The sequence below is a fragment of the Pteropus medius genome, unplaced genomic scaffold (assembly GCF_902729225.1).
Source record: "Pteropus medius unplaced genomic scaffold, Ma_sr-lr_union100, whole genome shotgun sequence".
NCBI classification, from domain to species: Eukaryota; Metazoa; Chordata; class Mammalia; order Chiroptera; family Pteropodidae; genus Pteropus; species Pteropus medius.
In genome coordinates, this window is record NW_024350927.1 from 2,597,795 (window position 1) to 2,625,487 (window position 27,693).

General features: G+C 48.9%; 1 protein-coding gene across 4 annotated transcripts in view; it reads right to left on the reverse strand.

The window, feature by feature from the left end:
- FHAD1 (forkhead associated phosphopeptide binding domain 1) overlaps positions 1-27,693 on the reverse strand; it is a 109,072-nt gene that overhangs the window by 52,718 nt on the left and 28,661 nt on the right. For all 4 annotated transcript variants that reach the window (XM_039842150.1, XM_039842154.1, XM_039842153.1 and 1 more), the window contains exons 4-12: positions 26,360-26,627; positions 19,888-19,997; positions 16,707-16,943; positions 12,702-12,825; positions 10,736-10,866; positions 8,282-8,371; positions 7,129-7,233; positions 3,593-3,700; positions 675-758 (exon numbers count right to left, since the gene is read on the reverse strand). In XM_039842150.1, the coding sequence (XP_039698084.1) occupies positions 675-758; positions 3,593-3,700; positions 7,129-7,233; positions 8,282-8,371; positions 10,736-10,866; positions 12,702-12,825; positions 16,707-16,943; positions 19,888-19,997; positions 26,360-26,627 (1,257 nt within the window). The remainder of the gene's footprint in view (positions 1-674; positions 759-3,592; positions 3,701-7,128; positions 7,234-8,281; positions 8,372-10,735; positions 10,867-12,701; positions 12,826-16,706; positions 16,944-19,887; positions 19,998-26,359; positions 26,628-27,693) is intronic.

Consider the following 27,693-nt stretch of genomic DNA (forward strand, 5'->3'; position numbering starts at 1 on the left):
AACTGACGCTTCCGTCTCAGCAGGTGAGGAAGGAAGGGGGTCCTGACATGTTTTAGGGATGGCTCTGGGGGAGGACGTTGGCTCTGCCAGCAGGACACGTGACCCGGGATCAGAGGTGATTTTTAAGGGCTCGAGGCCTGTATTGTTGCCATGTATTTGTTCTTAGACTTTTCTGCATTCTGGGAACGATTCATAACCCAGCCTGATGCTGTGAGCTCGCAAAGGGGTCAGGTTTCCTGCAGCCGACGGGAGGCATGTGTTTTCACCCGTGCATTGACACAGAGAGTTGGAAAGAATACTTGGAAGAATAACAAGACAGGCGTCACAGCCAGAGTCCGCCCTCGCTGCCATCTTCCCCCTTCAGAAGGGACAGGCCTGAATGCCTCGGCTGTGGCGAGCCAGCCCTTTCCGCACGGTACTAACGGAGGTCAGACGTGTGTGTCTGGCGACCGGAAACAGGCCTGCGTGGTTTAATTTGATTTACACAGAAGCACTTCAAGGGAGTTTAGCTGGCTTTTACTTTAAAAGCCAGGAAATCCCATAAAATCAAAACAAATCTTTATGGTGTAGCAACAGTGTGAAAAATATGTGCCACCAACCAAAGGCAGGAACATATGCTCCCTGCGTCTGCAGTCCCCGGTCCCCGAAGAAGAAAGTGCAAAATCCAGACAAACCTGTTGATCGGTGACAGGTTTGTCCTGGAACGGCTTCACTCGTCCGTAGGTGGCCTTGATGATTTGACTTCTGAAATGCTCCAGCTGCAGCACAAAGGGAAGGCAACTAAGTCAGCGGGGACAGCTGGAGCCAGCAAGCCGTGGGGTGGCATTTCCATCACCGGGGTCCAGGAGAAATCAGTGACAAGGGCCTGCACACCTGTGATGGCCACTACAGGTTATTAGAATCTCTACGTCTCACCGGAAGGGGCAGTGCCCACAGAAGAGACGGGAACGGCGGGTTTTAATTACTTCTTAGGCCTGCCTGCCTAACCCAACGGATGCGTGTGGTCAGCACATGCGTCTCAACCCCTCAGAGGAGCTACTTGCTGCCAATTATCCAGTAGGAGCCTGGGGCTGGGAGCTCTCTTCCATAATTGCTAAGCTGGCACCAGACTGTGACATAAATATTGAGGCTGTCAGCCCAAGTAAATTGTATAATCAGCAAGGGTGGCTGGGGAGAGAAGAATGTGCTTTCTGCCATTTTGCGCCTTAGACACATGTGTCCCAAAGACCCTATCGTATTCACCTCTGTATCCCCAGGGATTGCTACAGGGCCTGGCACAGAGCAGACAGTCTAGAAATATGCATTGAATGTCTATGTACATGAAACATCTGTCAAAGACAGGGTCCTCTACTTAGTTCAACTGCTTCTGTTGAATGCCTCCTTGGTGCTGGTGTTTTCAGATTACAGTTGATGGAACGGCACAGTTAAATTAAATTAGGGCTTATAGAATTACAAATTCAAGGTGGCTCAGCTTCCGTGAGAAGCGAGAGGCAAAGAAGCCGATTTTTCTCTGGAAATATACCAGCATGGCGGCCCTTGGCCTGGGTTTTTGGTTCACTGGCAAAATGCGGTCATTGAAGACTCTAAAACAGAGTTGTGGAGGGATCAGAAGGGTCACCGAATCAACTTAAAAGTCAACGGGTCCCAAGACACCGGAGAGCCCTGTACATCATGGAATCCTGGGAAACTGAGTATCGCGGTGGTGAATCTCTCAAGGAGACCCCTGGGGTCCGCCTGCCAGGAGCCAAATGGGGTGCCTCCATGCCACTGTCCTCTGGTTTCACAGCCAAGGGGGGAGTCCGAACTCGCTGAGGGAAGAGGTTATGTAGAAGGGGCCCCGTGGTGAGGTCCCCGTTGCCACCAGAGGCACCCCGCGGGGCAGGTTCTCCCAGATGACGGGCTCAGTCCTGGAGTCACTTGCCTGAGAGAGGACGCGTCTTAGACAGGGAGCACGGCAGCCGGCTAAGGGGGCGGGTGGGAAGGTGAGGGAGGCAGAGAGGGCTCGTCCTCACGCTCGAGTCTAGACCCGGAGGAACCTCAGTGTCTCTGAGGGTCCTCCTGGATGACCTCTGCCCAGTGTCACAACCAGGACCACTTGGGCAAGTGGCACGGATCATGCCCATCACTCAGGTGTGTGCTCGGGGAGGGGGTGCAGAGTGCAGGAACGCTGAGGGGGGAGCCCAGGTACAGAGGGAGGCCCAGATGGGCCTGCTCTCTGCCCCGTGCTGAGGGCTTGACACTCTGAAGGGGACATGACACTGAGGCGATGCTGGTGGACATTTGTTGAAGATGCTTTAAAATCTGCCCAACAGTCAGCATCATTTTTTAATGTGCCTGCACCTCTAATGAAGACCTGTCACACTGCTGGTTCAACTTGGACGCGACCAGATCATTGAGCTTTGGGGGCTGGGCTAGACAGGATGGAGGGATACTTCAGAATTGAGGTTCTTAATCTTTTGGGTGGTTCAAAGACCCTTCTGAGAAGCCAGAGCAGCATGCTGGACCTTCCCTCCCAGAAAAAAAAAAAAGCACAAACACATGTACATGCTAAACATTCTTAGATGGCCTGGAGCCATGGTTGCCAGGAAGGGCTCCTTGACGGGTCCAAGGTGGGCTGTCTTGGTGGGCCATATCCTAGAGCGTCAGCACCCCCATCCTGCTTCTTGCTTGGTCTCCCTTAGCCCTTGCTGAAGTCTCGTCTGCATGTTCTGGCCCTCATGTCTGTGCCACATGTATGAGGATGGACCGCCGGGCCACCTCGGACCAGAGCATCAGAGAAATGGCACCCCGACCAGAGCCTGCTCACCACCCTGCCCAGGACTCCTCCCTCTCGCATGAGCTTTCACATTCCGGGGTTTTATTTCCCTTAAGAATAAAAAAGTGGCATTTCCTTAGGGATATTGATGGTGACATCTGCTGGGGGCCCAGAGGAAGAACGTAAATGTAAATGTTAGGATGAAAAGTGTTACTCATGCTAAGCAGAATAAGCTGGACAGAAAAAGTTGAAGATCACATGATATCACTTACATGTGGGATATAAACCTAAAAGCAACAAAGGAACAGGACAAACAAACGGAGACTCATGGACATGGACTTTAGACTAGTGGATACCAGAGGGGGAGGGGAGAGGGAGGGGGGAGTGCAGAGATCAAGGGGGTCAAAAACGGGGACAGAAAAGAAATCTAATCTATGGGAGGTGAAACACACAGTGTAAATATATATATGCCTTACTGTTCATAAAAAAAAAGGTTAGGGAGAAAGTACCAGAAACGCTGTTGGGGTCAAGAGGCTCAAACCCTCCCCCAGAGAGAACCGCAGGGCCGATTAACTGGGACAGGCGTCGAGGAGCGGCTGCTGAGCCGGGGTCTCGGGCGGCCATGGCGAACTACCAGAGCGGGCAGCTTCGCAGTGGGAAGAGCCTCTTCTGGGACTTCCTTTGGGATGCGGAAGCCACACGAAGCTTCTTCCCATGAGACAGCCGCGAGAATGAAGCCACGCTGTTCTCCCTCCTTGCTCCTCCCCGCCAGCCCAGTGGGTGCAGGAGACCCATGGGGAGCGTGGGCCCACCAAGGGGGCTCCGAAGCACTCCTACCTGACCTACTGCCCTTTCCAAATTGCCTTTAATGAGGTTCTCTCTGTTCCCCATTTCTTGTAGCTGAAGCAATTTCCTCCTGGAATCCTCCTGAAGCTTCTCTTCAACCTGAAAGGATGACGAAAGCATGTGCTTGCTGCTAATGTGATCATAATGCACTCTGGGGACATTCCTCCAGGAGGTCTAATGGCCTGGGGAGTCCCAGAGGGGTAGGGACAGCTGCAGCCCAGGTGGCAGGGTCACCGGCAGCCGCACAAGGATCTGTCTCCTGGGGGGAAGGGCCCAGCTTTGCATCTCAGGCTCGACTGTGTTTGTCATACTGCAGCTCGCAGCCCAGCTCGGGCCCTAACAAGCCGTAGGGCCCTGGGGGAGTCATTTCACTGCCCTGTGACTCAGTGTCCTCATCTGTCAAATGGGGATGATACTAGTACCGCCTCATAGAGGCATGGTGGGCACTTGAAATGTTTGGGCTACTGCCAGTACTTCCTAAGGGCTTTGTAAGTGTGCCGGGTATTATTGTAACTTACAAAGGTGGACGGGAATGTCTGCCACGTAGCCTCGTTCTAACGCCATTAGTAACTGGTCCATGATGGGTGCTTGGTAAATGTTGTTATTGGGTTTACTATCATAACTATGTGTCATTTCCACTTTTAGCACACTCACCGGTGGAGACCACTCCTGGAGGTGTTTAAGGCTGAGAAGCTTGCCTACAGTACTCCCCTCTGCTTGGGTAATAGGCAACTGGAAGGGGGAATCTAGGGGTGCTCGGTGCTTCCCTCTGCTGGCCGTTATAGGACCCTGCAGCTGCCCAATTCATTTTCCAACAAGAAATATTTTGGGACTACCTGCTGAGCCCAGGGCTCTGGCATTACCAGGAAATGAGACAAAAGTCTCCTAAACAAATGAAAGGATTTTGTATTTAAATGACTTCACAAGCTGTGTATTAGGGAGCTGAAGGGGTGTGTGTGTCACACATGCAATAAAAGACCCAGAAAAGCCCTTCGGAGCATCCTCTGAGTAGCGCGGTACAGTGGAAGAGACTAGCTCGCGATGTCATTTTGGAAAAATCATCTCACCTCTCTGGGCAGACCGTCCTCCCTCAGTAATCCTCCCAGTTCTAAACGTGCTCTGACCTCAGCAGACTGTGTCACACGCTACAAAATCAGAGTCCAACCTGGACTCTGTGTCCCCCTTCCCCAATCCCAAGCCTGAGAGTCACGTCCAGCTGCCACTCTGCTCCCTCTCTCACACCCAGTGTCCTCCAGGCCTGTCGCTCCAACCCCTACCGTGTCCATGCCACTGCTCTGCCCCCACCCCATATGAGAACTTCGGGCTGTCACACCTGGGCCCTGGCCTCTAGTTCGTTTCCTTTTGGAATGCCGTTCATGCTACTGCGAGAGTCACCAAGCTGTGGACAGCGCTGTCTGACTGCTTTCTGCAATGATGGAAATGTGTCTTTGTGTTGTCCAACATGGCAGCCACTTGCCGCATCCGGTTATCTAGCGCTTGAACTGTGGCTGGTGTGACTGAGGAACTGAATTTTAAATTTTATTCGGTTTTGATAAATTTTAATGCGAACGGGCACACGTGGCTAGTGGCTAAACCACGGTCCCTGGGGTCAGACGCACCTGGCCTCCAGTCTTGGCTCTGCCACTTGCTGTGTGGCTTTGGGCCAGTTACTGTACTAGTAACCAGTGGCCTTGATTATGGAAAGGATAATTTCTAGATCATAGAGCTGTTGTGAAGATGAAAAGAGATGACACGTTTGGCATAACGCCTAATAGGTGAGAAATTACAGCTGTCGTTTTTACCATTATTATTAATCACAAATGCAATCGTCTCAGATCCCGTTCGATAGTCTTCCCTTTGGTAGCTCCTCACTGCCTGCGTGGCAGAGAGCCAAGTGCCAGGACTAATGAAAGCACCAAGCCAGAGATTCAAGGAGCCCGATGAACTCCAAATAAAGTAAATAAAAATGAATCTACGCCTGGATAAATTGCAACAAACCTGCTGGAAATCAAGAGAAAAGAAAATCTTAAAAGCGGCCCAAGATAAAGAGAGATTACGCCAAGGTACGAGAGTTAGGCTTGGTACTCAGGCCCATCTGTAAGGTGCCGAGAGAAAACAACTGCCAACGTAGAACTCAGTACTCGGTCGAAGCGTGTTTTAAGAATGAAGGTTAAATATACATTTTTCAGACACACACACTCACACACGTGCGTGAGACTTTGTCGTCGGCAGAACCACGCGGAAGGAAAACACGAGAGGGTGTTCTTCAGACGGAAGAAAAGTGATTCCAGATGGGTCATCGGAGATGCAGAAAAGACAGGCAGCAGAAGGGGCAGTGTGTGTGGACGTGAATATATGAAAATACCAATAATGTCTTTTGGGGTTTTAAATATAGGTAATAGGTTAGAAAATGACAAGAGTGGCATATGCATCTGGAAGGGGTACGTGAAGTCAAAGCGCCCTAAAGTCATCACACTGTCAAGGAGAAGGGCAAAATGATCAGCTGATCGTGGTGACTCAAGGATGCACGTTACAGTCCTTAGGATGACCGCTCAAATCCAATTCACATGAATTTTCGTAAGTCAAGGGTGAATGCTACTGTCTTACTAAAAGTATAGTTAAAGAGTGAAACATTTCCAAGCTAACACAGAGAAAAATGGAATGGTAAAAAAACAACTCAAAAGAACAGAAAGAGAGAAGAAATACAGCACAGATGAGACAAGAGTGCTAAGCAAGACGGTAAATTTAAACCCCAACACTTTATATACATGGCCTACAAGAAAAAGGTCGTCCACCTGGATTTCATAAAAGTGAATGCCATCTAGAAGAGATAGGTCTAAAACTTACGACAAAGACTGACAGAAAAATTATGAAAAAGATATGCTGTGAAAATCCTAGCCAACAGAAAACCAGTGTAGCTGATGGAGTTGTATTAATGACAAAGTGGACCTCAAGGGACAAACTCTACTAGAGATGAAGAAGAACTTTACTTTTTGATAATCAAAGAATTTTTCCAACAGGAAGTATTACAGTTCTAACTTTATATGCACCTAGCAACATAGCCTCAAAATGTATCAAGCAAAAATTGACAAAATTAAAAAAAGAAATACACCAGTCCACGATCATGATGAGATTGAAAAAAAAAAAAACAACATTCCTCTCTCAGTGACTGACAGAACACACAGACAGAATAATCGGTACGAGCATTTACATTAGAACATCAGTTGGCGAACTTGATTTAAAGGATTAATTCTATTCTAGGTAATTTTACAATGAGATTTGAAGGCAATCTAGGGTCATGGTCACGCATGGGAGCTTTGGGGTCAGACAGACCTGGATTCAAGTTCTGCCACAACTACTTTATCTGAGTGAACTTGGGTGAACCTGTAGGCCTCCTGTTTCCCAGCTGTTAAAGTGGGGTTACTACCAGTGTGGACGACACAGGGTCATTGTAAGGACTGACGGACGTGCTGCGTGTGGAGCGCCTGGCCCGAGTGGCCCCTGGGCCCACACTGTCCTGGCCGTACCTTGCTCTTTTCTCGGAGAGTCTTAGAGATCATGCTCTGCTCAGTACTACTCTTCTTCAGCTCCTCCCTGAGCTTCTTCATTTCTTTCTCCATGTCTTGGATTTGCTGGAAGGGTTTCAACAACAGGGAAGTCAGCTTCCCTGATGGGAGAGCTGCCTCCCGGGCTGAGAGGTCTGACTCTGCCTAACGCACGTCGCCGGTTTGCTAAGGTGGAAACCTGGTCTGATGGTCACTCGATGCCTTCCCTTGGGGGAAAAGTCTCTATCTGTACAGCAAAGTAGAGTGTTTCCCCTCCACCCTTGCCACCGTTGATACTGGGTGAAGAAAAATGATTAGTTTTGTCTGAAAATCAGCATGGACCGTGGATTAAACAGGACAAGATATCCATCAACTCATTGGATCTCTTTGCTTGGGGTGTATTTTTTTGAGACCGATCTACGTAAGAGCTGTTTAGAAGAACAGAATAATGACATTTTTCTTTTCTTCCCATTCGGGACAGAGAACACAAACGTCCCCTCGTGTCTCAGGTGTGGTGCCTCCGGCGAATGGGAACTGTCTGCCTGCTGGAGCACAAGAGGATTCGCTGGCACGGGAAATGAATGCTTTCATTGTCATAGCCATATTTTCGTTGTATTTACTTTTACAGTCACCTGCATACAGCGAAAAGATGCCCTTTTGTTTTGTTTTATGAACTGGTGTAAAATTGATGTATTTAAATAAAAATACTTAAGAACTTTGTGTCACTAATAGTGCCCGTGGCTATGATAAAACTGTGAAACACGAAAGTTTGGGCATCACAGGTCCAGCTAGGGGCAGGGGGCCACAGTGAATTTCTGGCAGCTTGTGATGGCCAGCTGGCCATCGCCTGTCCCTGTCCCCATTCCAACCCCAGCCCAGCCCCAAGGGAAATCTGGTGAGAAGACTGGGGCCAACTGCCCAGAGAATCCTGGAAGAGTATGTTTTCCATGGTCCTTCCACCCATTTCCTCCTTGAGGCTAGAGGCAGCAACTCAAAGAACTATGAGACTATGTTAGCCAAAATAAACAATCACAAAGCCCCAGAGCACATGCTTTAGGCCAAGGACCCCCTAAAAACCTGAAGGTCAAAGTCTAGCCTTGCCGTGGAGACCCGAGAACGACAGAGGTCAACTCACGGATTTGCAGAGTTTTAACTCTTCCTCCTGGGCTTCCCAGTGCTCCTTCTGAGCCTCTCCACTCTTCAGTTCCTCCTTCAGCACTGAGCACTGTGGAGAGAAAAGACAAGGAGGCCACGTGGGGTTTTCCGCGGGGGGTGGGAGGGGGTGTCCCAAGTCCCCATGTTGGCCCCAAAGAACATTTCCTGCTGTTTAATCCAATCACATCCCTACCTTCCGAGACAAGACCCTTTGTGTCTGATGGACATAGGGGATCCTGCAGTGGCTCCTAGTCACCCTACTCTTGAGTTCCAAGGAATAAAGCGTTTAAACTCTTTTTCGAAAGCCAGCGAGCCACACCGCAGGGAACACCCAGCCTCGTAGGTCTGGATGCTCAGGGCAGAGGAACTGGGGCGTTTTAACTCTGTGACCAGCAGAGCATGGCTTTCGGGAACACGTGGGGGCAGGAGGCTCGCCGGTGAACCTGGGCGGCTCTCAGCGCTTCATGCAAGTTTCAACTCAGAGACTTAGCTATTCTGGCAGCGGAGGGGTAAATGGAACGGCTTTTCCGGAGGGCGGTTCGGTAACAGGCATTAAAGGGCATAGAGACGTGCCTTCTTTTTGACCCCGAAATTCCTGCTTTAGGAATGTGTGCTAAGGACAGTGACCGGAGACATCGGCCAATCTGCAGGTTCAAGGGTGTGCTTCGTTGCTAGCAACAAGAAAAGAAAAAAAAAAAAAAGAGAGAAGCAACCCAAGCATCCAATGACGGGAGACCACTCTGTTGCATTGCGTACATCCAGGAAAATATTGTGTAGCTTTTAAGACCAACGAAAAGAGCTTTTATTGATTGACGCGAGAAAACAGTATCTAACATTTTAAAATACGCACAGTATAACTCCGTGGTGAGATAGGAAATATGTAAGTCGTTTATTTATTTCTAGGTAAGATACAGAAATGAGACTAGAAGATTATACATTAAACTATTAATGTCGATTTCTTGGGGTAGCATTTCCTTTCTTCTCTTTTCAAAAATTTTGCTTTTTAATACCACCTACTTATTTTTCTAAAATTAACACCATGACATACATAATTAAAAAAAAAAAAACACAAAAAACAGACAGAAGAAAATAGGCATTCCAAATGTTCCCAGGAGCAACGCCCTGGGTGGTGAGGAGCCGATGAGCACAGGCTAGAGGAGAAGGCAGACCTCGTTCCAAGGTCAAGGAGGAAGGAGGAATGGGGGGAAAATAATGCACGTGCACTTCGGGGAGGAGAAGAGCCAAACGGGTGCTGCTTCTCCACATTTCTTCCGCTGAGCATCACACCCACCCCGCCCCAAGACACACAATAACGCGCACTCCCACTTCGTGCATAAAACAGAGGTCGCACGTGCCTAGGAAGCCAATCTGCTCGGGAGAAAAAAAAGGCAGAGGGCTCGGCGGGGTGGCTGACCAGGGGCAGAGGCAGAAGGGCATGAGTAAAACTGGCTTCCCGCTTCTCAGACAGTGATTTTGTTCCCACCCATTTCGCAGGTGGGAAAATGATGGCCAAAGAAGTTACAATAAAAAGCAAGCTCTGGGGCTGGACCCGTATATCTGACCCCAAAGCTCAGGCTCTGCCTTTTACCAGCTCCAAACTGGGTCTCGTGCTAAGCACCAGATATTACTTCTTTTGCCTTTTCTTAGGAATTTTAAGATTTATTCTCACCCGGCACCCAAGTAGACTTAACTAGCTCATCAGGCAGCCACTGTGAATCTGAGCTGCCACCTGAGATTAAAGCTATTAGGTTTTACCTTGACTCATCAAAACAGACAAGTCATATAAAAACAGAGAAATCTTATCCCATAGGGTGAGGATCCTAAAGTCCTATAGGGTGAGGATTCTAAAGCCCTACAGGGTGAGGATTGACGGCAAGATTTGCGAGTAGTCAGAGGTACATTTAAAAAGCTCTTAATTTGCCCACCGAGCTCATTTCACACAGAGGAATTCTTACACGCACTGAAGTCTTGGGAGAAATGAGAGTCTGCATGTCTGCATCTGGATCCTCAAACACTCTGCTTTGCTTTGATGGCGGCTACGAAAACCAGCGGTGACTGGGGCCACGACGCAGCCAGCGTGGTCCTCCTCGCCCCCAGAGAGACCCTACTCGGTTTTAATATCAAGCCCTACAGTGGCGAGACATGTTAATCATGTGTTTGTTCCTGCGATGAAACGACCTAACTTAGAACAGGTGTTAGAAAATGTTTGCTGGATTCAAATACACCTCTCGCTTATTCTGGAGCCACTGTTCTTTGAAAAGCAGCCAGGAACCTGGCCCCTGGCTTTTAGTCTTTCCAGATGAGTATTTGACCCACCCAGTGGCCTTCCTCCCTGTGCCTTTGGGCACTGGCCTCATATTGCCAAGGCATGATTTAAAGCGGGGCCCCAGGTCAGCGAGATGAGTGCATCTCCTCTCTGACAGCCAGCACTCACCCTGGAGCTGAGGGCTTCTAGCTGGTGATCCTTTTCTTTGTTCTCGCTCTTTAGTTGATTCACCTCCTGTTTGAGTTGTTGCACTTGCTCATCCTTTGCTAACATATCTTTTTGCAAAGATGACACCAGCCCTATAAAAAAAAAAAAAGACACAGAAGTCAAAGAGGCAATGAGGGTTACTGTCAACGCCACCGCTGTTGGCCAACTGCGGACAATGGAGACCCCGGGGCTTATTTGTTACTGCAGCATAACCCAGCCCTATGCTTCTCAAACGTGAATGTGCATACAGAATACCCGGGATCTTGTTAAAATGCAGATTCTGCTTCTGGAGGTCTGGGTCGAGGCCTGAGACTCTGCATTTCCCACAAGGGCCCAGGGGATGCCGATGCTGTTGGCCCAAGGGTCACACAAAGTGGTGTCTGAGACAGGCTTGAAGCTTGGATGAGATTTGATGAGCTGACGTAGGTGAGCAAGACAAGGGCCTAGAGAATTCGTTTTTATATTCCCAGAGTCCAGAGTAGCGCCTGGCCCGTGGGAGGTGCTCGGCAAATATCTCAGGACATTCCAAGTTAGAGATCCACATAAGCAGAGGCCTGGCGGGTGGGGGAGGAATGGAGTACATGGGTAGAGACTGAGGCAGACGAAAAGCCGGAGGTCAGGCTGGCCCAGGGCACAGCACGCAGATTCACATAGAGACAGCGATTCGCATGTGGCTCTTATAGCAATGAACTCATTTCCTGCTGTGTACTGAGTACTTTAAGGGCAATGTGCCCAACCAAACTCAGTGCCTGCTCCCTATCGTCTGCTTCTCTCCCCGTCCCCTCTTTCTCGGTTAATGGCCCCATCCTCTTCAGATCTCTAGACATGTCATTCTCTGCTATAGAAACCCCAGTGGTTTCCCACCGCCCTTAGAATAAGGCCCAGACTCCTGCCTGCAACCTAGCTCTGCCCCGTCAGTGTCCCGGCCAGGCCCTCAGCCCCTGGGTCCCATCACTCCAGCCTCCTCACCTTTGGCCCCTCCCACACATCAGCCTGCTCTAGCCTCAGGCCTTTGCACTGGGGTCTCTCCGCCTGGAGCATCATCCCCTCTCCGCCTGGAGCATCATCCCCTCTCCGCCTGGAGCATCATCCCCTCTCCGCCTGGAGCATCATCCCCTCTCCGCCTGGAGCATCATCCCCTCGCCTGCGGACTGCTCTTCCCTCTCCCGTCTCAAAGCCTCGTCCGTGCCCACCCACGAAGCTGTTCTCCCTTCGCTCTGTCCTCTGAAGCACCCTGCCATTATGTTGCAGAGTTTTCTCTGAAATGGGCTTGTTTATTCACCTGGTTACTTGTTATCTGTCACTTGCTCCCAAATGTGAGGACAGGCACCTGTTTTGCTCAGGGCTCTCTCTCCAGCCCCTAGAACAGGCCCTGGCAACTAGTAGCTGCTCAAGAAACATGCTGAATGAATGAAGAAGTCCAGGCTAAAAAACAGCGGTGCCCTGGACCATGCCTTGCCTGCCCCTCACCCACCCAAGTTCTTTGGCATGGAACGACCTCCATTGGTCAATAGAAAAAGGTTCCCACTTGGGCCCGAGAGAATCGGGGTGAGATGGGCAAGATAACGGGTGTCTCAAAGCAGCGACCCCACTTCGTCCACATTCTAGTTTGTATTCGTGGCAAACTGGCTCACGGAACTGCCCGAGCCACACGGTGTCCTGAGTTCCCCCCGGTGAGGCCGCCCAGCACATCTGGCTGAGAGACAACAGTCCCTCAATATATATCAGGCCCTGCCCTAGGAACTGGATGGCAAAAAAAAAAACCTCTCTTGAGGACACACTCTAATTCCCTGACAGCTGCTGCTAAGACCTCTGAGGCTGTAGCTGCTTCAGTGAGCAAAGGAGCCATGGCTGGTTGGCTGGTGACGTCTGCTGCGGCCGTGGGAGGAGGAGGGCGTTGGCTCGCAGGTCCGACCAGAGAGCTCACCCGCCGTGATGGCATTGTCCCTCCTCAAGTTCTCGCCCTCATTCTTCAGCGTCGTGATTTCTGAGTTCCTCTCGGACAGGGTCTGGCACAGCACCTGGCTGTAGCCTTTCTGTAGAGCATTGACCTGTGGGCAGAGGAGGCAACACGCAGTCAGTGGGGGGTAGGGGGCAGCCCAGGTCTGCAGGACACGCCGGTGCTTTTCCAGGGTTGAACAAAAGAAGTCCGATTGATCTTGGGTTGGGGTGTCGGGGAAACCAAGCATTTTAGTTTTAACTAGTGGAAAGGGCAGGAGAGGGCCTGTTCCTTCAGTGACCACCGTTTCACATGTGACCAAAACATGAACGTTTATCTGCATGCCCACACAGGGGCTCTGCTACCACTGGGGATGCAGCTACCACTGCGGACGCCTGGTTCCGTAAGGAGCCCCTCTACAACCTTCGGACTCTCAGCTATAAATAGACCAGGCCTTGGTTCCAGATCATCAAGCACTGGCTGGATACAGAGCAAAGTTTGAGAGAGGGGAGCAGCTTATAAAATTAATTCGCTCCAGTGATCATAACAATGGCTCGTATCTCGCAGAACATTCCAGAGCTCAGAGAACCTGTTCGCAGATGTTACTTCTTTGACAGCTCCTCACAGCATCGCTTAAGGCTGATGGTTCCATTTATGCTCCCATTCTCTAAGTGAGCCAAGTGAGACTCAGAGAGGCGAGGTCACCTGCTCAGGGTCACACGGCTAGTCAGAGGCGGAGTTACGATTCAGACCTGGATTTTAGCTGCCTGGTTCCAGTTCTTTCCACCTTGCTGCATGGCTCTAGGACCCAGCATTAAAAGCCGGAGGCTGTGAAGCATAGTGTGGACTCGGGAGCCGGACCGTGGCCTTCCGATACTGTCTCCGCCGCTTCCGGGCTGTGGGACAATGAGGAGGACGTCACAGTCTGTCTCATTTTTTTCATTCGGTAAATGGGCGACAATGGTCCCAATCTGATAGTCGAAGGAAACTGGTTACTGTGTGTGTGAGTGCTCGGAGCATGGCGGGCACGTGGCATCTAGGTGTCCACTGTGCCTGTCTTCCCGCCTGATGCGACACGGTGTGCTTGTGCTCCAGTGGCTCTCGTCTGCCTTGGGGGCAGGTAGATCGGTAAAATGTTTCGGGCATTTGTCAGGCCTGTCGAGGCTCGCCTGAGCACCAGCGCGATTGTCATTTCAGAAGAAATACAGGAATCCCTGTTCACCGGCGTGTCATGCTGTAGGCGCAGCATAAAGACGTCATGGGGGTGGGGCACGCTCACATAATGTGGGTGAGGGCCTCGCCACCAGGTGGCACACAGGGACTTCGTCCTTGGTTTCTGTCCCTGGAAAACCTTGTCATTATTACTCTGGTGGAATTAACAGAACCGTCAAGGTTTCATTTCATTTTCTGACTCTTCTCATGTACCATCAGTGGTTCAGAGGCCATCACATTTGGAGAAGTTACACTTATTTTTTTTTCCCTGTCTCAGGGCATCTGAGACATTGGGGAGGGGGTAACGCTAGAAGGTCGGGGGAACACAGCACTCTGTCCCTCACCCTCCCCATGGCTATATTTTTGCCCATTCATTCTTTGGAAACTTTGAGTGAAAACATTTATTTTACCTCTTACTGTTCTCTGTTGGGGAAACATAACTTTTCCATGACAAGTACTTGGAATAATTAAAATTAGCTCCTCTCGGATTAATGCTTTTATTTGCATGATACCAAAGGCAAAACACAAACTTCCAGAAGGGAAGAGAAAACATACACTGCCCCACTAAAGACTCCAGTGCTCTTGACAGATATAAAATAGTCAATCTAAGGATCAGAGTCTTAGGATTTTAGATTGTGGGGAAACTCCAAATAGTCTTCAAAATCCCTTAATTTCTTCCACTGCCAAAATAAGTATCCATGTTGTCATTGGCATAAATACCAAGAAGTTTAACGTCTGTAACACTGTGCAATAAAACAGACACTGAATGATAAGAAAGTTAAGTGTTTCAGGAGTGATTGCTTCAAGCACAGGTGTATAAGAGCGCACGGAGGGAACTGTTTCCTAGTGGTACTGTAGCAGATCAACGGCCTTTGAGAGCAAATCATTATGTGCATGCTGTCAGGGGACCACGGAGAGCATATAAAATAATCAGACCAATAAATTGACCTGCCATGTGATTTATACTTCAGGCTGAACGTTCCGCAGGTGATAGATTATTTAAGAAACGAAAATGTGAGCGGACAAACCAACTGCAGCCTCTAGTTCAGATGTGCCTTGTTACAAAATACTCTCCTTCGGTTATAAGTGAAGATCAAGGGGTAGGAGAAGGCAACAGAATGATGAGTCGGTGTCATTATTTCTAGATAATTTCTTTGTAAAAAGAAAAACCAACAAAACCCTTTTTCCAGATATCACTAGCCACTTTAAATAATACCCAAATCGTGACCCGCTGACACTAAAAGATTTGTGGGAATTGCACAATGTTATATGTCAAATACATTTTCGACTACAAAAAAAAAAAAAGATATGTGGGAATTATTCATCTTTGTCCATGTATCTGGACAAGACATATCACTTTTGCTCAGGAAAGCTCTGAAATGGGAGAATAACTGAAAGGGATCTTTCTCCATCCAATGTCCAAATTGATGCTCGAAAGATGCTCATCAGTGAGTCAGCCACATATCAAGGTAGCTAGCTATTTGCAGTAGAGTTCCTACGGGACCTGCTGCTTTTATTGTTTTTTTTTTTTTTTTCAAAAACAGGTCCAAAAGAGAGGCATTTGTCCATTTAAACATTAGAGCATTGTCTCCCACATTGGAGTATAATCAGGGGAAGGCAAGGATCACGTCTGCCTCGTTCTCTGCTGAATTCTCAGAGTCTGGAAGAGGGCATGGCTCAGAATAGGCACACTACAAATATTTATTTGAATGAATGAATAAATAGATGGACGAATGAATAAATGAATGGACGGATGAATGGACAAATGAACAAATGAACAAATGGACGGACATGGTCTTGTCGGAGTTCTGGATGGTGATCGGGCCCAGCCTTTGCCCTCATGGAGCTTACAGCCTCCTGGAGGAATCTTCTAGGTCCACCACGCGCGACCTACGTCCTTTTCTAGGACACGGGAGCGAGACTGTGCACCTTGAATTGATTGCAGTACCAGGGAACCAGAGAACAGGGGCCCCAAGTGCGGCCATCGTTTTAAGCAGCATTATGCACTGAGGCCAACATTCGTTAGCGGCCAGGTTTTTTTAAATTTTTTTTTAATCAACTTTGTTGAGATATAATTTACGTACATGATCTATGGCCAATTTTAACGTAGTTCTTAAAAAAAAAAAAAAAGGTCTAGTTTCGAGAGAAAGAACATGATTGGTAATTCCAGAAATTCCAGGTGGAGAATTTTTGTTGGATGAAATTCCCCACGAGTGAGCCAGCAACTGCCCTCAGGGGCTTGGTAAAGGCATGAGTGTTAGAACATGGGGCGGGGCGGGGGGCGGTATCCATCTCCCCCTCTCTAGCTAACTGCCCACAGCTCTCTCTGGCTGGGGCTGGGTGGATGTGAGAGGTGGTCACTGAAGCAACAGAGCTGGGTGGAAATATGAAGTAGGGGGGTGAGAGCATGGGCTCTGCAAGGAGGCAGACCTGAGCTCAAATCGCTCCATCACCGCTAACTTGGGGTGCAAGTTGTAACAAGTTACCGGGCGTCCCTAAGCCTGTCTCGGTCTCCTCGTCTGTAGAGCGGTATGTGTCAGGGGTCGTGAGGTTTCAATGAGCATCTAAAGCATTTGTATCAGTGCTTGCTCATGATAGGTCCTTAGTCAAAGTTGATACTGTTCTTACTAGGCTAGGAAGCTGCCAGGTCTCTAATCCCTGGGATGTGTGCTCTTACCCACCATGCTGGGCTGCCCACACCTTCCCTAACTATTTGGGTGGGTCCCTTCTCTACCCAAGAGCTGTCACCCTGTGTCACGACTCCAAGGCTTTGGGTCCTACCTGGCTTTTCAAGTTCTGGATCTCTTTCTGTTTGGCATCAATGTTTTTGTCCAGCACCTGAAACTTCTGTGAGATCTCCCTCTCGCTCTGCCTGGAGGTGGTTGTCTCCGTCAGCTTCTGGCTCAGGCTGGCCACTTTGTTCTGCAGGCTGGCTATAACGGCATCCTTGTACTTAGAGTCCAGTTCAAAATCTGAGAGACGGCTGACTTCTTTTCCCAGCAGAAGAATTATTTCATCCTGGGTGGAGGCCAGACGGGGCGTTTACTAGGTGTGGGTCTGGGGGCAAGGCTGTGCCTACTTATAAAAATGTAGGAAAAATGCAGTGTAATTCTTATGGGAAGGCGAAGGCAGGCAGGGAGGGGAAAGACAGGCTTTCAAGGCTCTCTGCCACCTGGAAAGGCTCACCTGGTTAAAATGATCTGCTTATATACAGACTCCTGTAAATGGGTGCTTATGCCTTGCAGGAACTATAACCTTCCTTTCCTCTAAAGTTATACTTCCATACTGAGAACAAGCATTCCAGTTGGGAACTTTTGTTGCTAGAAAGTTTATTTATATTATTATCATTATTTTTTTTAATAACATTCAGCCCAACACAGTGGAGACCTAGGAAGGGTAATTAGAAAAACGACATTCTATTCGACCACATTCTGACTATAACGAGGGCTATTTTTAACTCTGGCGATCTAATACATTCTGAAATATTTCTTTTCCTCCTTCCTCTCTCCTGGTACTCTCTGCCTCTTTTGGTTATTGATGTAAAAATGTATTCCGGGAACTGAATCTGGAAAGTAAATGAGACAGGAATGGTGATTTATTTGTGTGGGCTCATGCAGACTCTGGGCTGGAAAAAACAAATTGCTGGCTGACTTTACCCGCAGGTATAATTAACCTAGTTCTCTATCTTTCCAAAAGAAAAAGCTCTGCAGCCACAGAATTTTAAGGTTTCCCCTGAAAGGAAAAAAAAAAAAAAAGAAAATCTCCAAACTTCTCACCAGAAGTCATCAATACAATGTCAGAAAGACTGGGGGGTGGGGCGGGGGAGGAACCTCTCTAGATGCGTTTTCAAACGCAGTTATCGAATTTTTGCTTTTGAAGGAATTCCTGCTCTTCTAACAATTTTCTGTTGGTTGGAAGGAGGTCAGGGGCAATTTCTAGGCCAGCTCATTGCCGGGGGAGCTGACCAGTGAGCCTCACCAACTCTTAGCTCCCTGACTCGTGGAAGGACAGGGTTTTGATCATGAGGAAGCCCATCGGGCATTGCCCACTGCTGCCAAGGGTCTTTCTTTGGCTCTTTGCCAAGGCTTGTGGCAAAACGTCAAGAGAGAGCATCAAATATTCCGTACTCTGGGGCAGCCTGCTTTGTTTTACTCAATTACTGGTCGCCCAGAGCTTCCATGCTCAGCCAGGTGCTTATGAATTATTCATGCAACAAACATGAATTGAGCAGCTACTATGTGCCAGGCCCTGTGCTGGGCGCCGGAGTACAAAGAAGCCTGCAGGGTGTGGCGTCCAGCTGTGCTTTCTGCCTTTCTGGGTGAGGACCCTGCGCCCTGCCTTGAGGGAGCGTCCCCGCTTCCACGAGGTCTTGGTAGGACTACAAACCCTGTGCCCTGCTCCTTCCTGTCCCACCTCCCCACGGGCACGTGACCCAGACTGGTCAGTTAGTTTTCTCAGAGATTTCCCATGTTGAAAACAGAGGGGAAGGATCTTGACTCCCTCTGGATGATAAATTTTATAAATTTGTAGGCTGGCTGGCTTGAGTTTGTCTTCTCCATGGAGCACACGAAGCCAGGCTGTGGCAGAAAGCCTGGCTTCTGAGGGAGATGGCGGGGAGAGATTGGTGGTGGGAATGTTGCAATGACGTCATCTGAGCTCCTGGGCTGAGCCATGCCTGAAGAGAGCCGGCCTTCAGATTTCCCAATAAGATGGGCCCATAAATGCTTAAGCACTTGAAGGAGTCCTGGCAAGTCGGGGCATAAATGGCTCATAAATAGAAAAAATATACATGTGGTTACACTGTGTTTTCAGTGTAACAACTGGGGTAGATCGGGAAATGGCTACGAATACTTGGCCGCTTTTGCCATCGAGTGGTAGAATCTACTCCCCTGCCCCCACCAAACCTGGGTTGGCCCCGTGACCCGCTTCTACCAACTGAACGTGGTGGAAGCAATGTTAAAGACTCTCTACGCGAGCTCTTACGAGGCCACTCACGGACTGTGGTGACATGAGTGAGGCCAGGGGACACCAGCAGGAGAACTTTCCAGGTCAACCTGCAGATTTTGAGAAACAATTGCTGTTGTAAGCCACTAAGTTTTCGGCTGGCTCGTTACCCAGCAACAGATTAACTGCTACAGCCTCCGAGCCTGGCCTCTCACCTTACTGCCACATTTCTCAAAGTCTGGTCCCAGGACATCTGCGTCAGAGCCACCGGCAACCTGAGGTTGCATATTCCTGAGTCTAACAAGAACCCCACGTGGTTCTGCTCCTCAGAGACTCTGGATGTGCTTGGTGCTGGGCCTTACGGAAAACAAGAGGTCATTCGGCCGCTTCTTCTAGGATAATTGTCAGGCCGTGTCTAAGGGAGCAATCACCCCGGACCCTTCCCAGGATCGCTTGAATTCACCTGTCTGGTTCCCGTTCCCGTTTCACGCTCTACACCTCTCTGGTTCTGTCTCTCTCTCCGACCTCAGTGCTCGCTTCTTCCTGCTAGGAAATGTGTTTTCCCCGCCACTGTCCCATCCATCGTGGTGGACCAGTTACTGTGTGGGACTCAGAAGGGCCGGCCTGGAAGTTAACCGGACCCGGACGTGAATCCTGACTCTGCCCCTCGCACCGTGCAAACTCGAGCGAGTTACTTGAACTCTGAGCATGATCAGTTCCCTCACCCGTAAAGTGAAGGGGGTAAAAGTTGGGTTTGAAGACCGTGAAGAAGAACGAGCTAACTGAATGTCAAGTGCGCAGGACACGGTCCAGCACACAGTGGGTGCTCAGTCCATTGCGGCTGTCGATGCTGTTATTTGGGATAAAATGGGCAGTCACCAGTTTGAGTTGAACACCCTGGGAGTAATAAGTGGTTTCTTGGAAGTAGTAAAAATGGCGCTTCTAGGCCACAGAGAACAAGAGGCCGTGGCGATCCCCCTGCCGTCCCTCTGGCTGTCCGCCCCCCGAGACCCCTCACCTTGTCCTGCTGGGCCAGGTCCTGGTCCACAGGAATCTCCCGGGAAGGTCCTGCCTGGGGAATCCCCTCGGTCACCGATTGCTCCGACACCTCCATGACATTCCTCCACACTAACCACAAGGGCAGAGAGAACACAGAGGAGACTGTGACTATCCTCGAGGTCTGAAAGAAGGTTGTCAGGCTAACCCTCACATTCACTTCCTGTGCATTACACGTACCTCTCACGTAATTAAAAGATTGAAGCTGTGTATATGTTCTTTGGAAAACAAGGAAAGTGTTACAGACGCACTCGAAAGGGAAAAAGCCACCTCATACCTCGCTCCCATTGTTAACTGGGCTGATTCACTTTGATGTGTCTCTTTCCAGACTTTGTTCTGTGCCACATTAAGAGCTGATGACCTTGGGCGGGTCATTTACTCTCTCTAAGCCTTAGTATATAATTTAGGGTCACTAACGGTCTCTGTTATAAAGGCCTATTTGAGGATTAAATAACGATAGGGCAGGGGTTGGCAAAATAAGGCCCTAGGGACAAGTCTGGCCCTCTGTCTGTTTTTGTAAATAAAGTTTTTTTAAAAACGTAGCCCAACACGTTCATTTACCTATTGTCTGCTTCTGCTTTCCACTGCAAAGGCAGAGTTGAGTCATATTGATGGAGATGACATGGCCCACAAAGATAAAATGTTTGCTATGGGCTCTTTACAGAAAAAGTTTCCTGCCCCTGGCGTGGAGCATTTAGCACTAATTGTTAGCTAATTTTTAATCCCAATTATATCTTAAAAAAAAAACAAAACAAAAAACAAAAAATGTATTTATATTGCAGAGATTTTTCTCCAGCTTGCCTTTTCACCTGACAATATAGCAAAACATCTTCCCACGTCAGTATTTGTGGGCATACTGCATTCTTTAATGGCAGCATCATAGTCCATTGTACAATGTGCTGAAATGCATTTAACTAGAATCTATTGACAGACATTTTATTTTTCTGACTTTTTAAAAATTTACCCCCGATGTCGCAAGGGCTGTTAAAATGACTTTCAGGGGTTCTGGCATTGTTATGTTGGAAGTCCCACTCTATACCACACCAAATATATCACGATTTATTCACATTTACACTGAATACATTTTTTTTTGGTGCAGAAAGTTTTGAAAGGATTTCTGTAACTCTGCTTTCGAGATTACTTGACTCCGAGGGCTGTATTTTAAATTTCCAACTGACTCTGATTTCTGGGCACATTCTTGTCTTCTCGTGAAGTGAGAAACGGAACCAATTGTTTTCAAAGGTGATGAAACATTAATGCTTGTCAACATTAACCATTAATGAAGTATGCACGGTCACGTTTGTGGACAGTTGTTTGATCACTTATTAATTCTGATTCTGCATTTTCTATTGATGTGTTTTAGAGCCAGTAATTCCCCCCCACCTCCCAACCCCAGGTCTCAAACAAGCAGAACCCTTCTCGATTATGCCCAAGTCGCTTTCCCTGTGGTGGTGAACGTATCCAACATCAGATACCGCCTCGTGTAGCTGGACCTTGAGTCACGTCCCCTCCCTGCCTGACACTGGCGGTCACTTCTCATTGATCTTTTTACGTGGTCTTGAGCCCCGTTCCTCTGGGAGCACACCCTTCAGCCACAATGACCCTCTCCTCTCGCTCACTCCGCCTCGCCCACCACCCGGCCCCGGCACCCACTCTCCCTTCCACCTAGATTGCCGCTCCCTGTGCACTTAGTCGATGTCACTTGCCTTTTGGCCCTCGGCTTGAGTGTCACTCCTTCGGGGACACCTTCCTGATCCCTCAACTAAGTCAAGTCCTACAATCATGAGCTCAAGGGGGACCAAGTACCTCTCCTGCCGGGTGTTATCACTTTATAGATGCTGTTCTGTGATCGTTTTGTTAATGTCGATCTCCCTGACTATGTGGCTGAGGACCATGTCTCAGTTTGTGGCCCTCGACATGAGTTTACTAATCGTATTTTATAGATGTGCGAACCGGCGCACAGAGAGAAAAAACCTCCACCCAAGCTCACACGGCAAGGAGGAGGTTAAACCCGACCTGTCTCGGTTCCATTTGGCACATACCGGTGGGGAAAGGTGCCCAGGAGTATTGTTTGAGAACGAAAGCACCATGCCAGGCCCACACTCATAACAACTCATGAAAGGCTCGTCGGCCACCAGTGCCTTCCCTGTGTAAATGCTAGCTCTCAGGACCACGCTGTGAGGCAGGTACTGTGGCCAGCCCTGCTGAGATGCTGAGAAACCAAGGTGCCTGAGGCCACACATCCGGACAGGGGCGAAGTCAGGGTCTGAGCCAGCCGGTCTGGCACCGGAACCAGGGCACACGAACCTCCCGGCAGTAACAGGTTCCGCACCCCCGCCCCCGCCCGCCATGCCCCCCTAGAGTGGTGAACTCATCAGTGAGGGAGCGAATGAAACAGTTAAGGTGACCAACTGTCCCGGTTCGCCCCGGATTGAGAGGTTTCCTGGGGTCGGGGACTTTCAGTGCCCTCACCATGAGAGTCCTGGGCAAAGTGAGACAAGTTGGTCTCCCCTAGAAATCGCTGAGAAGAGAAAGCTCCCCGCCCACCCACTGACACACTCACTTGGGTTTCCTGGCACCAGGTAGAGGCCTGCAGCTCCGCCAGACGGCGGGTCTCAGGGCAGAGGCCCTGCTGGGTGCCAGCGGATGCCCTGGTCTCAGCGTCTGGAAAGTGGGAGTGCTCACAGCACCCTGAGAACATGCGTTCCACGTTCTCTCAGCTTCTGTGCACGTGGGTGGGGTGCAAGCCTCGGGCCCCAAGGACCGAGATGGCGGCTCTCTCTCAAATACTCTGTTCTCCTTCCGTCTTCCCCTCCATGTCGGGAGGAGGCTGCCCATTCTCTCCCTCCTCTTCCCCCAACTGACTCGATGGTGAGAAAGCTTTCATTTGAAGCTCACTTACCCCACCTCACTCTCTTGGATCCCGGGCAGCTGGGTGCTAAACTGACAAGGGCAGCCTTGTCTGACAGAAAAACCATGTGAGCTACATACGCAATTTAAAACTTTCTAGTAGTCACATGAAAACGTAAAAAGAAGAGATGAAATTAATTTTAGTGATATCTTTTATTTAATATAGGAAAATATCATTTCAACATGTAATTAAGACAAAAATATTGAGCTATTCTATATTATTTTTCTTTTTTGGTACTAAGTATTTCAAATCTAGGGTTTATTTTACATTCTCGGTGCATCTCAATTTGGAAGCTAAATTTTCAATGGAAAGACTCAATCTGAATTTAGATTTCACAAAAATTTACAGTTGGAAAAATAGATTTGCATACCCGAGATGTTCCAGGCATACTTCAAACCTTCCAACAAACTGAATCAAATATCAGTTTTTTAAATTTAAATTAATTAGAATTAAACACGTTGCTCCTCGGTCATGCTAGCCACATCCCAGGTAACCAACAGCCATGTGTGGCTGGTGGCTACTGTGTCAGAAAGCACAGGACTAGCATATTCTCCCTCTTCTTAACCTAATACCTCCTTTCCTGCCAACATCTATAACTGGGTTTAAAAAGAAGGGAAAAGGGAGAAATGAGATTTTTATAAAACCTCTTCTGGAGCAGGATTTGACTATAATATCTAGTCAAATTCTTGAGGCCCCTGTGATGCATTAATGATTGTCACAAGGCCTGTGGCTTATTTAAAATGTATTCGGCATAGTCTGTTTGATGCCATATACATACAGGTCATTCAACCGAGGAGCAGTAGGTTGCCCTGAGCAGGAATCCCCACTCTGGTGGAAAAGTTAAAGCAGCTGGGTAAGAAAAAGAAAGAAAGAAAGAAAAAAGAAACAGCTCACATGTCCAATAATAAAAGAATAGATTAAAAAACTCCATGTTCACACCAACAGAATTTCTTGACAATTAAAAGGAACAAACTCATGATACATAGAAATGGATGAATCTCAGGAACATTATGCTGAGTGAAAAAGCCTTTCACAAGAGAATATAAACTACATGATTCTGTTTATTTGAAATTCTAGAACAGGAATATCCATTCCATGTCTTTTTGCCTGCTATGGTGAACCCCAAGAAGAAACACTGCCAACTTCTGACAGAGGCTCACAAAAGTAAAAGCAGCTTTTGGCCCCCCATGCTTCTACAGGCAGGAAGCAGCTTATAAATTCTATAGCTGCAAATATGTACTACTCTTTTATGCCATAGGGAGAACAACTCAGAGGACAGAACTAAGGGACAGAAGTGTCAAGACGAGAGCCACGAACAGTCATTTCTGGGGAAGGGTAGGATTAAAGCCTGAACGAGAAACTGCCAACGTTTTTCTGGCTGGATTTCAGAACTGCTTTGGGCCAGTGCCTCCTGTGTGTTTCCTGTCTTTCCCCTTTTTGGACAAGAGGAGCACCCACAGCAGTTATGCTATATCTGTCCCAGCAATGTATGTTGGGTGGGAGGGACAGATGAGTTGTCTCTGTGGTTCACAGGTCTTCAGATCGCTAGAAACAGCACTCGGGCTGAACTTAAACTACACCCGTGAGCTTCGTTTGTACCTGGACTTAATTTAGGTGAGATTCTGGAATTTGAGCCGATGCCATAGTGGAGTGAGACTCTGGGGGCCTTGGCAGAGGGTGAGGGCACCTTAACGTGTGGGAGGGGGGTGAATCATTGAGGACCAGAGGGCAGAGTGTGGTAGCTGGCCTCAGAGATGACCACCGAGAATTCTCGCCCCTTGGTTTTCAGGCCCATGTGCAGTCTCCTCCCATACTGGACATAGCTGACTGTGTAACCAACAGGATACTGCAGAAATGACAGAGCGTGACTTTTGAGGCTTGGTCATAAGAGACACTGCAATTTCCATCTGGCTCTCGTGGACCGCTTGCTCAGGAGGAGCCAACTACCATGTCATGAGGACACTCCAGTAGCTCTCTGGAGAGGCGTCATGTGGCAAGGAGCTGAAACCTCCTGCTGACAGCCATGTGAGGGCCCCGTCTTGGAATCAGATTCTCTAGCCCCGGTCAAGCCTTCGAATGACTGCAGCCCAACAGGAGACCGTGAGCCGCAGCCACCCAGCTCAGTCAGATCCTGCCACGTGCCTGACCCACATGGACTAAGATAATTCTTTTATTTATTATTGATTTTTGCCTTAGGCTCCTAAATGTGGGGAGAATTTGTTACGTAACAATCGATACCTAATACATATTACATGTTAATTTCACATCAGAAAGAAAAACTGTTGAACTCTAGTTAATGGTACATATGCTAAAATACTTAGGGAGAAGACTACAGATGTGTGTAAGTTATTTTGAAATGCATCAAAAATAAGGTGGATTAATGAATGAACAGAAGGATGGAAAGACCGATAGATATGCAATAAAGAGGACAGAAGACGGTTAATGGTAGAATTAGGTATGTGGGGGGTTCTCTATAAAATTCTTTTTACGTTGTCATATGTTAGAAAATTTTCATATTAAAATGTTGGGGGGAAATGGCGGAGTAATTTTTTAACTTGAGTGGTAGGTACATGAGCGTTCATTTGATGATGATGATGATGGTGATGATGATGATGTAAACGGTAGAGATTCATTTACTCCTTAGTTAGTATATTTCATAATAATAACTATTGTTTGCTCGGCTGAAGGAGGTGACTAGGTGAATGGTCCTGGGCGAGGCCAGGGCAGGTGAGGAGCCACTGAGAGACCTGGGTGTCCTCAGAGGGCTCTGGGGCTGGGACACGAAGGACAGAGAATGGGACCTTCAAAGCAGAGGCCACGGAGGAAACCCAGGAATCATGCCGGGAACTAAGTCAACGCGGCTGCTCTGGCAGTGAGGCTGCTGAGGTCAGAAGGACGATGACAGACAGGAAGCCGCCTCCCCACGTCCCGTGAGGCCTTCTGGGGGAGAGAGCGAGGGAAAGAAACCCTGAAGGCTGTGTGTCCCCAGAGTGACCAGGCTGTGAGTGACGGTCACGGAGATAGCCAGACTTAAGTTTGACTGAAAAACATTAGACTGGATTAGATTGAATATGTCACCTCTGGGGAAGTAATTTTCCTCGATAAGCGTCAGTGTCCTTTCAACTGTAAAATAGTAAGAAAGATTTAAAAACCTCCTAAGGCAAAGGGGAATTTCAGTTACCAATATTTCTGCACATCGGAGTCAAAGTGTGTAAATGTAGATCCTGCCACACATTCATATGTATGTGCACACGCGCGCGCGCGCACACACACACACTCATCAGAGAGGTACCGACGTGCGCATATGTGCAAAGTCTGGAGGGACTTGCACCAAGAAGTCTACAGGGAGAATGAGATGATCTTCAACTCTTTTCTTACTTCCTATTTATCCCAATTTTTTTTTTTCACAATTGACTGACTATGTTCTACTTTTAGAATCAGAGAAAATAAGCAAAAAGCAAGACCCACCCTCGTGGCTATAAGCCCGTCCCCTAAGCCACTGGCAGAAGTGCCTGTGAAATACCTTGCTTGATGACGGGAGGCCGGTGGGCGCTGTTCACCACGAAGGAAAACATCTTCCCGTTGGCACTCACGGGCCGCTTCTGGGAGGCAGGCGGGGCCTTGGTGGGTCTGGGGAACCCCTGGGACCAGCTCTTCTGCACTGGCACTGGCCGGACGCCTGGGTGAAAGGGCATCTGCGGTGGCGAGGGGGACTGCTTTGGCTGCTGCGTGGCCCAAGGTGGCGACGGCCTTGGCCAAGGTGTTGGACCCCTGGCCCATGGGAAAGAGACCTGTAGGGGGGCAGACGGGAGGGTCAGGGAGGTGACGACGGCTAGGGTGGCCTCCAGCCCTTTGTCCCAGCCACGTGATTTGCAGTGCTAGGTCTTGGCTCTTAAGTCACTTCCCCCAGACTCTTTCCAAGATTGAGATGGTAGTCCCCACCACGGGTCTCATTGCACGTGCCACACCACCATTTATTGGGTGCAGCCGTCATGACAGGCACCCTGCCAAGGAGTTCCCATGCATCAACTCATTTAAATCACCCAGTGCTCTTCGATGAGACTGAGGCTGAGCCAGACCTAGTGACTTTCCGAAGATACTCGATTTGCTGGTGAGCTGCTGAGCTGGCAGAATGTCACCTCTAACAGGACAAGGGCTTTTGGTCTATCTTGATCAGCATGTATCCTCGGCACTTGGAATAAATGCCTGGCACACACGGAGTAGGCCTTCAAATACTGGTTGACAGAACAAACGAGCAAGTCACGGAGATTTGAGCGTGCGAGGCCCCCACGGGCTGCTTTCTCTTCGCCTGCACTGCCCCGCCCCCCGCCACTCCGACCCCATCTGCCCCCTGAAGCCGAGAGCTCTGGGATGGCAGGGACCCGACTGTCTCCCTAACCTCTTTGATCCTCAACACCCAGCGCACCTGATTCCCGACAGATGCTCCATAAATATTTATCTAGGGAACCCCCCTCTGTCTAACCCTGGGGTATGATATTTGTAGCTACTTAGGATGAATAGCACATCAAAATCCATCCCACCACGGAGAAGCGCACGCTAAGCAGGAGGTTCTGACACCTGGCTCTTGTCTTGGTTTCATGCTTAGTGGTGGCTCCGCCCTGTGCCTGACGGTTAAACAATGACGATGACATCGGTGAGTGCTGTCATTTACTGCACTTCACTGTCTCTTCCTCACCACAGTCCTTCAGGGGAGGATGTCTCCTTATTCCTGTTTTACAAGGGAGGCTGGGAGAAGGTTCGGAGCTTGCCGGGCTCCGGGTGTGGTGGGGAGGGAACAGGGATCAAGGCCTCGTGGCCTCTCTCTCCCCCTCCCTCTCCCTCTCTCTCTCTCCCTCC